The following is an 11,391-nucleotide window of genomic DNA, read 5'->3' as shown; positions in this document are numbered from 1 at the left end:
GGAAATTTTCGCGCGCGCATGTCGCGCAACCCGAAACTAGCGCGAAAATAAAAGCACGCGAAAATTTTTGTTTGCCATATGTTCCAGCAGGTAATGACTTGATTCCGCGGAATTAAAAACATGCGAAACTCTTACCCCGCCGAGCGCGAAAAATTAGTCACGCGAAAATATCCACTTTTACAGTAATCTTGCTAAGTATGTAGGCCTATACCTAGCTGTATATATCACGCTGATCATGCTGACCACCATGGGACGGCACAAAAATAAAGGGAACTTTGTGTGCAATAATCAGATACATGTATAAAACTATTCAAATTAAGCCCATTTTCGGCTAGCTGAAACAAGTGTCTTAACCAGCCAGAACAGGTGTATGATCTAGTTTTGGGCACTAGGAATTAACAGTGGCCTGAGAACTTACAAGCAGAACAGCAGAGATTTAGTGTTCAGGTGAATGTGGCATCGCCTACCTTATAGTATCAATACTGATAATAATTCTTCCTCCACATTATTTCTTTTTATTTGATATTTTCAAAATATACAAATATATTTATATATATATATGAATGTGTGTATATATACATATATGGACACTGCATATTCCTCTGTATTTATATACTTACATATCATTTACCAATGGCTTGGTGTAAATTGATACACAGACAAAGCCACATCATAAAATACAATCTGATGCAAAATTTTGCTTTAGTAACAATGTGATTTATTTGTTAGTTGTGTTTGTCACATATATTACAACAATGCATCTTACTCTAATAGTTTTTATACATTCAACATTCACAGCAAACACATATCCAATTGGTTATATTTTGTGATATGTTAGAAAAGTTAAACTATCACCAGCAAACCCCATGCAAATTCAGTTTTGTTGGGGGCTATAGATTTGATTTATGTCTTATCATGTAAGTAATCTTTCATGACCATAATACCAAAATCTTAATGTGAGTACATGTGTGTCTCCTACAAAAAGTAAATAGGATAGAACCTCTTCAAAAAGCTGGAATCTAAGTGTCTCATTCATACTGTGAATACCATTTTCATTGGTTTTCAACACTCAGATGCAATGTTTCATGCAGCTTTCCTCTTTTTAACAAGATGTAACATTCTATTCTTATTTGTCTTTGAAGCAATTTTGAATTATTATTTTTTTACTTTTTTTTTTTTGCTACTACAGTTAACAAAAATAAAATCAACACAATAAAATGAGCAACTGGTTTTTATCCAACTGTCCTATGCCTTTGGTGGCAATAAAGTAGACAGTTATTTGGACAGTAGTGAGCTACAAACTAACAGCTATCTTATTATGGTTATCGAATGTCTTGTGTGAGTTTCCACTCTCAACTCATATTGATTGTAACAAATAGAGTGAAGTCATGCAGACCATGTGCATTTCAGTATAATATGATGTACAAAAAAATATGATCCAAACATAGAAAGTTCACATGTTCTTCGCAATATAGGTCACAACCACATAATAGGCATATTGAATACAGTGATATCACCTCACAAATTTTTACATTGACCTGCACACATATGTCTGAAATAAAAGATGGTTAATTGCTAGGCAATGCTGATTTTTGAGGGTTGTGATTAGACTATCAAAAAAGTTGGTATTCTTTTTTTCTTTTTACAACCAATGATCAAGCTGCTAGGAACTGAATCACTGGTTCATCTGATTTGTATTCCTGGTTATAACTGTCCTACTTTTTTATGCAAACATGGGAAACATCATAAAATATCCAATCCTAATGGATTGAATCTGTCATTGTTATTAGTTTCAATATTCATTTTCAGGTAAGTCTAAAGAGTATCAACAGAAATTGCAAACATGCACATACCTATCTCATGTTTACAACTAACATGGTCAGTATCTGTCAATAATTCAATAGCTTTTTTTTTCTACAAGACTAAAAGCTTCAAGGCCAAGGGTCTTAGTGTGACATGAGGATATTTTCTTTAAATTCCTGTGTAAATACACAATGAGAAGACATTGCACAGTTTAGATGTATCATTAACAGCACCTGCACAAGCTTAAGATTTAATCAGATGCACTGCTGTAACATTACAATCAGTATGATAGGAGCACAACAGAAGTCAGCATTCTTCAAAAACACCTTACATGAACAGATCACCAGTATACAAATGAGTTATGACAATAAGTAAGCTTTTACACCTATGAAAAATACTTCTAAAAAGATTTGCTAGATAGGTTATACAATGATAAGAAACATGCCTTTCAAATATCACCTCTAACCCACACATCAGTGGCTAGTAAATGCAGGGTAAATTCATCCAATATAACTGTTTGAAGTAGGTCAGTAAATCTTATGTGAATATCCACATGGGGATTATCCATCAGATCCTGAGAGCTGAAAGTTCTCAGATCTGAATACTGTATATGTCATTAGTCATTTTTGTGAAAATTAACTTCTACACTGTCACTTCTGACACAGCCATATATTGATTGATAGATACAGATGTTCCACTTCAGTCCATACTACATACAATGTAATGCATATATGTACATGATAATGACAAATAATTCAGCATAGCTTGACAATTAAAATAACAAAAAACAAAACATGTACCATATCAATGCAATCATTGCCATTTTTGCGACTGTGAAAAGATTTCAGGAAAAATAGTATCATTGATGATCTTACTTTGAAAACACAATGAAAACACACAATAAAAATAGTGTTAATTTGCATATTCATCATCATCCTGTAAATTGATTTTTGGAAGAGTATCCTCGGTGAATCTACTCAATAATTTCCAATTGTACATTATTACATATTTCCATGAAGTGTACCAGGGACACTTCCACAATGTACTGTATTTTGGAAATATTTCATTACAAACTACACACATCACTACTACTGTAGCAAGCAAAGTATCAAGCAAAATAAAACTGGAAGCGCCACATTCTATGATGCACCAGATTAGCGTACATTCATATACAAACACTTACATCTGCATTTAAGTCACTATCAAACTAGATATTTATACAAAAATGATAAGTAACAGTTCACTTGAAGGGAAGGCATTTCCTGGACTTTTGACACAATATAATATCACTAATACTGCATTCAGTGTAAATAGTTTGCAGGACCTGAAGCTATTTATGTGGTCAACAGTTATGTTAATCCATTGCCATTCATCACTCCACATCCATGTCTCAAATTTGCAAAGTCTACAAATAGAAAACATTTAAAAACTTTTCATTTTCCCACAACACTACCGCATATCATTGTTGTGGAAAAGCAAAAAATTGTCATTCTCATGTCCACTGGAGGTAGCATTTACTCATAAAGGCATGTGCTTCTACAGTATTAATTGCATCAGAATGACTGGCACATGGAAAAAAGTGCTGTATGACATATGACAAGGCAAACTGAAAAAGTAGTACAATTTAAATAAATACATTCTTTGAGAAAAGAATTACTGAATGCACTCAGTCATGCTAACTCTTTGCTACATATCATCTCGTGATATGAGTAACATCCATCATGAACCAAACAGGCTTAAATGCTTATGGTTTCCCCTCTCCATTATTGGAATATTTTGTACAATATATGTAAGAAAAATTACCAAGCATTCTTATCAATTTGTTACAGCTCACATGTAACCATAAATCACAAGTGACCCACTGCACTCAAAAGCAGGCAATCTAGCGGTCAATATTGAGGGGGTATGATTCTTTTTACATTCTTTGATACAAGATAAAAGTGATTATGATAAAAGTGATTTCAAAGATGTCAAGATTTCATGAGAGACTGGGAGCACATGCAGTGTAACTCTTGTAAGAAAATAAAGTCTTCATATGACCACAGCACATGTGCAAAAAAGACCAACCAAACAAACAAATTAAAAAAAAAGCAATGTCTCCATAGAAACCTCAAGGAGCAGCGCTAACTGTACTGTTCTTTTTCATTTAATTCAACTAACTACAACAGCCTGTCTCTGGTTCTCTCACTGACACAGAATTACACTGAGATAAACACTATATATGGATATCACTCAATATGCTTGAAGCACTGTTGATAATTTCATTCACAGCTCCTATTGATGTTTTAATCAAATTACAACAGTGGACACAGCTGTTCAACCAAACTATATGTATAGATTGGGGTGAGTGTCTATGATTATGTTATCATTCTGATGAAGTCATCCAAGTCCATGGGATCCCTACCAGTTTCAGAAAGTTGTTTTGGATTTTCTCGTGATTCTCTCTTGAACCTCAACTGGTGCCAATTCAGTACACAAGTTGTCTGCATCACTAAGTATTCACTCTGTGTTTCTTTGTATGCTTGTAAAGAAGAAACCACTCTCAAATTATGTAGCAAATAATGAGTGTAAACACTGTATGTTTCAAACAGAATTCAGTGTGTGTTTACCTGAAAATTTGAAATTAATCCTTTCTGATAACAACCACCTCTCTCTTTAAAAGCAAAAACAACTAGAAATGTCACTCTGGCGAATGGTATGCCTCCGCAATAACGCATGGCTCTCCGAACAGGTCTATAGCACAATGTCTTGACAATGTGTGATGACAGTTTCCCATAACTGGCAAAATATCAAAATGACAGCTTTATCACAAATGCATTGAATGTTCATTTTCCTTGAACTAGGTTTATTTGGATGAATGGCTATATTGTTTACGAGTGTAGATATTTGGGAATTTGAACTCAACCTTTGATCGTTTTATAAATTTAAAGAAGAAGTGAAATTTAGCACTTTCACTTGACCTTTGACCTTTTGGAAAGAAACTTCCAAGAGAATCTGTGTTGAGTAATACATGCATACACTAAGTTTAAAGAAAAAATCCTGCAGGCATTGCATAAGATAAGAGGGAAATAATGACATTTTGATGAGTTGACCTTGACCTTTGACCCCTGACCTTTGACCCACGACCCCTAAATTTTCTACATGATCACTGCCAGTCAGTACATGCATATATACTAAGTTCCATGAAGATCCCTTTAAATATTTGTGATATATGGAGAAAAAAGTACAATTTCAACATATTCACTTGACCTTTGACCTTTGACCTCATGACCCAAAACTTTCTCTGGGGAATCTTAATTTGGTAGTTCATGTACACACCAAGTTTCAAAAAAATACCTCCAGGCATTGCATAGATACAGGGGAAATAGTGAAATTTTGAGCATTTTACCTTGACCTTTGACCTTGAGCATGTGTGCCCAAAAGTTAATAGGCACAACTTCGCCCTCTCATACACATACATGCCAAGTTTCATTAGGATACCTCTGGCGGTATTTTAAATATGCTGTCCACAAAATTGATTACGGACAGACGGACGGACAACCCGAAAACATAATGCCTTCGGCGACACTTCGTGGCGGAGGCATAAAAACAAACAAAGCTAGCAATATTCCTCAGCCTTAACAAGCTAAAATTGTAGAGCCAGAATATACTTCTAGAATAATGTGGTATTCCATGTAGAAATGCTTTAAAATGCAAAATTGGACAGGCACAAGGTCAAATGTTTTAATTTCTTTTTCTGTATTACAAAATTTTACTAAAGACATCGTGAATAAGGCAATACAGTAAGAAGAAGAGATTATGAATACGACAACCATTTCTGTTGCAATTTGTCTTTAATGACGTTTCATTATTTGGTATTGATCTTGGAATCATTTTCCTTGTTTACAGAACATATCAACCCAAACAAGCTATTCCAGCTGCCTTGACTTCTTACCCAAACAACGTGTTGGAGCTTCTGTCTTACTCATCTATTCATGATGGATACCAATCTGATGAAGCATTTTTTACTTTACTACTAACGAAACTGAAAGCGTGAAGGTTGACCTGCAAGATGTGATTTATAGACCCATAATCTACACTTCTGTCTTACATGCCAATAGTCACAGAGTAATACTATACAAAGATACAGAAAGAAAAACAGAAATCACATGTGATGTCACATATCTCCAAGTGACCCCATCTTGATACAATTAGTTTTAACATAGTTCAAGTGCATTTTCAAGTTAGTGCAGACAGCACATGACTACTGTGTCAATTAGCCATCTTAGTTTGTTCATCACTGTAGCCTCGCACTTTGAATTTGGTCTGAACAATTCAGAGCGGAGTTAATCTTTCAATGAAACTGTCAGTTTTCAGCTGAATCTTTTTCAAATTTTGGCTTTCTTCATGGATATGGGTCACATACAATAACACACAAATCAGCATTCATTTTTAGCATATCACTATAAAGACAGAACAACAAATGACACATGCAAAATAACAAACTGGCAAGGCTTTGTTATTTGTACAAATTTGTAAGCAGTTTCATTGTTTAAAATAGAATCTATGTCAATAATCTTCATTCACTGACACATCACATCACTTTGCCCCTGAAAAGCTGATTGCTAATTTGACACTTCCTTTCTTGTTGGCCTTAGCTACAGCCATTTTTCCAGAACGTTTGTTTTCATGACCAACTTGATCAGTTGTTTGATTAGCTTCTTCAGAAACACGGTCACAAACTACACTAGAAGAAGCAGTCACTTTTGTCTCAATATTTGGTTCTGTAATCTTGGTTGGAGTGATGTTACCAGGCAGAGTTATGTCTTTAGGCAAGCTCACTTCAGACTTGGTTGGCTCCATCTCGGGTTGGTCACTTGTGAAACTGCTTGATTGTGTGAAGGACATGGGAAATGACACACTCTCATGTTGTGCCTCTTTGTCTTGCTGCTTCTCAGGTAAAGACTGCATACTGTAATTTGCCTGAATATCACTCACATTTCCTGGCTTGAATGGTGCTGTAGCAAGCTGTTTCGTCACCTGTAGATAATATACAAAGTACAAAAGAAATTGAGAAATGGTTTATTATCTGACAACTGGATTCTCCCATAATATCACAACAGGAACTTTGAACACCATTGATACTACCCAAACATAGAATCTCAGGTGTTTGTGTACATTCGATGAGTCACAAAGCAAGTCTTTTTGCCTATCAGTATGTCAGTCCTCTGCAAGATTTGAGGGATTTCTAAAGGAGCAAATTTTTAAATTCACTTTCACTCCAAAGATTTATTATTACAAAGTTTTCAGAATACTCAAGTAGTTGGAGATGGTATTAATGTTTTGACAGAAACATAATACTATCATTATAAAATCAAATAGTTTCATTGATTTCTACTATATAAGGGAGGGTACCATGTAACCATGTTATGTTATCATTGATTTGCTGCTGCATCCAAGCCTGCATCCAGTAAATGGCATTTACTGCACTTTGACAAGGGCATCATTAAAGAGGAACACAGGTACAGTTTCAACAAGAAAACTGCTTTAATTGATCAGTTTTATGCATAAAGGTGAATTGTAACCAGTTGTCTGTCATGTATCCATGTCCTTGTTAATGGTTCATAGCCACTGACTTGTTGTATTGATCATATATGCTATCACCTAATTTCTATGTGTCAGCAATAGCGGCTCACTTGATACATACTGAATAACAAAGGATATGTTGTGTTCAGTCTCTAAGGATGACAGATGATGTATAATTTTGCTGTGCAAGAAGTGGTTGCCATAATTTAAAACAAGATAGTCACAGGTAGCTTAACAACTCAAATGCTTGTTAGAAGTGGCACAATGAGCTGAGGAATTGTAAAGTAAGCAACTGAACAACATCTCTGACCGACAAGAACCAAACAAAGTGCATATCATTACTGATTACATGGCTTGGCTGCTAATCAATTTTTTTATTTATTTATTTTTTGGGGGGGTAAGCATGTTTACTCACAAAATCTGTGACAACTAAAACATTCTTGCACTGTGCAGAGAGTGTAGACTGTTACCTGAAGCGGCACAAAAATGCTACCACTCTGCTGTGGATGAAGTCCTCCTGGATGTAGGTGTGGTATCTTTTGCTGGTGATGGAGAGGTTGTTGCTGTGGTGACATCATCATTGGAGGTGTGTAACCTGCAAACCAAGAAAGAAAACAAAAAGAATCAAGTGCTGTAATCATGAACTCAATAATGTTTGTGACCACCTAACTCAAAACAAACAAAAAGTTGCAGATTAAGATTCCCTGTATAAATGTACCATGATATGTCATCTGGGTCTACCGCCTCTAATTTTTTAAGGTTGTCCTACCTTGGAGAATGATCTTTTCTCTACCTACTGTCAATATTGGCTTAAAACAAACCAGAAATGAATATCAGCAGTTTATCGGAACCGTATTTTTGTTTTCATATGGATGCTGTTTTTACTGTGAAATAAAACAGTTTCATTGTTACTCCTGCACAGCATGCCTGAGTGTCCCTTATCTTTGAATCCTCACTGCAAAGAAGAATTCTTGATAAGAAATTTTTTCTTGCATTCATACTTTAACATGTGACCTTAAATGACCTTTGACCTTAAGTTCATTCATAATTGGCTCAAAGTTATTTTCAAAATGCAGTCTTGTAAGTTAACTGTGACAAATAATGACAGTTGACTGCAGCATGTGACCTTGGACAGCACCACAACAAATATTTCTAAGTGCTTCTTTGACCCAGATTTGGTCAGAAGTGGGGCGATTATTTGAAATCTATTTGAGAAAAGAGTTATGGATATAAAGATGACAGAGGCCATTTGGATCAATTGTAATCAGTGTGACAGTGAAAGTAGCTATATCTTCTGTAACTTACAACTCAATGGCATGTAAAAGATTCAACTCTGAAATGAATAAGGGGCAAATACTAACATGCACTGTAAATGTTACCATGGATATTAGGATTTGAAAAAAAGAACAAGGCAGTGTGCGTGTTAGTGGTGTGATTAGAATATTGTACCTGACACAGTCTCGATATAAACTAGATATATCGCTACGGCTACTGATATGCCTCCGCCATAATGCATGGTTCTGGCCTATAGTACAATGTCTTGACAATGTGTGATGACAGTTTCACACAATTGGCAAAATATTAAAATGACAGGTTTGACACAAATGTGCTGAATGTTCACTTTCCTAGAACTAGGTTCAATTGGATGAATGATTAAAATGTCAGAGTGCAGGTATTTGGGGAACTGATGATTTTTACTTGACTTTTGACCCTTTTATAAGTTTATGCATTGAGTAATTTTCAAGGTATTGAGAAAAAGTATAATTTCAGTATCAAATGGGAAAATAGCATTATCTAAACCTGGCCTTTCACCTTTGACCTCACAGTTCCAAAGAGAATCACTGTTAGGTTGAACATGCATGAATATGTAAGTTTCATGATGATACCTCGAGTTACTTTCGAGATATGGAGGAAAAAGTGCAATTTAGCACTTTCACTTGACCTTTGACCTTTTGACCTTTGACCTTTTGGCAAGAAACTTCCCCAAAAATATACATTGGGTAATACATGCCATACATCAAGTTTTTAAAAAAAAAAACCTTCAGGCATATTGCATTTTAAGGAAAGTAGTGATATTTTGAGGAGTTGACCTTGACCTTTGACCCCCTGACCTTTGACCCATGACCCCCAACTTCCCTAGATAATCACTGCCCATCGGTACAAGCATATATACTAAGTTCCATGAAGATACCTTGAACCATTTGCGAGATATGGAGAAAAACATGAAATTTCAATTTTTTTTCACAAAATAACCTGTGACCTTTGACCTTTGACCCTGTGACCCTAAAATCCACACAAAGTATTATCCCCCAAGGATATACCCTCATACCAAGTTTGATGTAAAACCACCACACGGTTCTTGAGATATTGACAAAAACAAAACGGGACGGACGGACGGACGGACGGACAGACGGACGGACGGACGGACGACCCGAAAACATAATGCCTCCGGCCACTTCGTTGCGGAGGCATAAAAACGTTTTGGCCATAGAACAAAGATCATTATCAAAATATATTCATTCATTGAAGCGTATGGCATAATGTGCCTAGTTGATACTGTTTGCTGACTACTGCTAGTGGGAGGGTAGGGGGACCATTTCACCAGGTTCACACCCTGCTCTTTGCGATGAATGAATGAAGTGGAATCTTTTACGTGCATGCGTCGTGCCTAACTCACATATGGGACCTCCCATTTAATGTCCTATCCGAAGGACAGAGTGTTTTGTCTCTCCACTAGAGGGAGCGGAATACTTACACACAACAAAATATATCTACAGAAGGCTACTCTTTTACTTTTTATATTCCAAGCAAACTACTTCTGTTCTATGGAAACCAAGTACTCCTTTTGTTCTATGGAAACCAAGTACTCCTTCTGAAAGGAATATTACAGAATTTTACCTTTTTGTTGACAGCTTTGTGAAAGTGGCATTCCATGTAAATGGAAATTGGAGTTCATGGGTCCCTGGGGCAACACAGGTCCAACTGATATGGGAGTGCCCACAAACTGATGAATCGGAGCAATGCGCTGGAGAGAGATAGAAAATGTGTTGATATACATTAAATGCAAAGTGCCTTGTTTACATGAAACAGTGATTTGTATGCAGGTCTAACTCTTTTTTTACTCTTGCAGCTTTTCATGTAATGTCATCCTACATGGTAATAAAAACATTTGCAAATCAAACCCAGTCAAAGCATTTTTATTGATTACAAAATTGTATTTGCCAAAGTTTAATACACAAATAGTGAATGGTCACGAGTGCAATGGTACAAGATTCCAACGCATGAGTAAAAACTATACTCTACACGTACTTGTTTGATATAACACCCTACAACAAGAGGAGTCAATGAAAACTGGTGATGTCAGCGATGCAGGATATCCATTTTTGCTCAAACACAATTGCACAGCTGACAATGTCAGCATTCAATGGTACTTTTAACTGCATGTCACATATGAGCAATCGACCAATCAGTAAAGTGTCAACAAATGCTTGTCATACATAAACTTACCAATCTATTGAGAGCTACTCCAGCTGCTCTCTCAAGGGCAATGGACTCTGATGGGCAAGGTGGTCCTTCATACCTGATACCAGTACCTAGTGTGCATATGGCAGTCACCATACCCTGCAACAAAGAAAAGTTACAGCAATGACAAATTCTTCATTTCTTTTCTGCATAAGCACAGGAATGTAGACAACCAATGTGATAGGAAGTCTTTATGTTCACAAGCATTATTTCCTGGCAAATCTCACATCACGTAGTGTATATGCCAAGCTGTTTTGTTGGCTCTTAGTCATATTGTCTTTATTAAAAAAAAAATTCCCATAAATCCTTGATTAGATGATAGCCTAATGGGACAATCAACAATGTTATTATGCATAGCTAGTGTTTTGCATTGGCATGTCATTTTCATTTTCTATTCAGCATTCTTTTAAAGCTAGATTTTACCATGTAGTCCTAAAACAGATAAACCAATATTGTTCACCAACTCTTACAATTTAATTTTTTATCATAGTTATTATTCCC

General features: G+C 35.8%; 1 protein-coding gene across 1 annotated transcript in view; it reads right to left on the bottom strand.

The window, feature by feature from the left end:
* Window positions 1–3,983: 3,983 nt before the first annotated feature.
* Window positions 3,984–11,391, bottom strand: part of LOC139735877 (5'-3' exoribonuclease 1-like) — an 85,217-nt gene continuing 77,809 nt past the window's right edge. The window contains exons 35-38 of the mRNA XM_071646628.1: window positions 10,876–10,989; window positions 10,267–10,393; window positions 7,839–7,963; window positions 3,984–6,822 (exon numbers count right to left, since the gene is read on the bottom strand). Of these exons, the coding sequence (XP_071502729.1) occupies window positions 6,382–6,822; window positions 7,839–7,963; window positions 10,267–10,393; window positions 10,876–10,989 (807 nt within the window). The 3' untranslated portion in view covers window positions 3,984–6,381. The remainder of the gene's footprint in view (window positions 6,823–7,838; window positions 7,964–10,266; window positions 10,394–10,875; window positions 10,990–11,391) is intronic.

Source organism: Diadema antillarum, unplaced genomic scaffold (genome assembly GCF_040938485.1).
Source record: "Diadema antillarum isolate AM-2024a unplaced genomic scaffold, OU_Dant_1.0 seq00000604_RagTag, whole genome shotgun sequence".
NCBI lineage: Eukaryota > Metazoa > Echinodermata > Echinoidea > Diadematoida > Diadematidae > Diadema > Diadema antillarum.
This window is presented reverse-complemented; position numbering and strand designations above follow the sequence as displayed.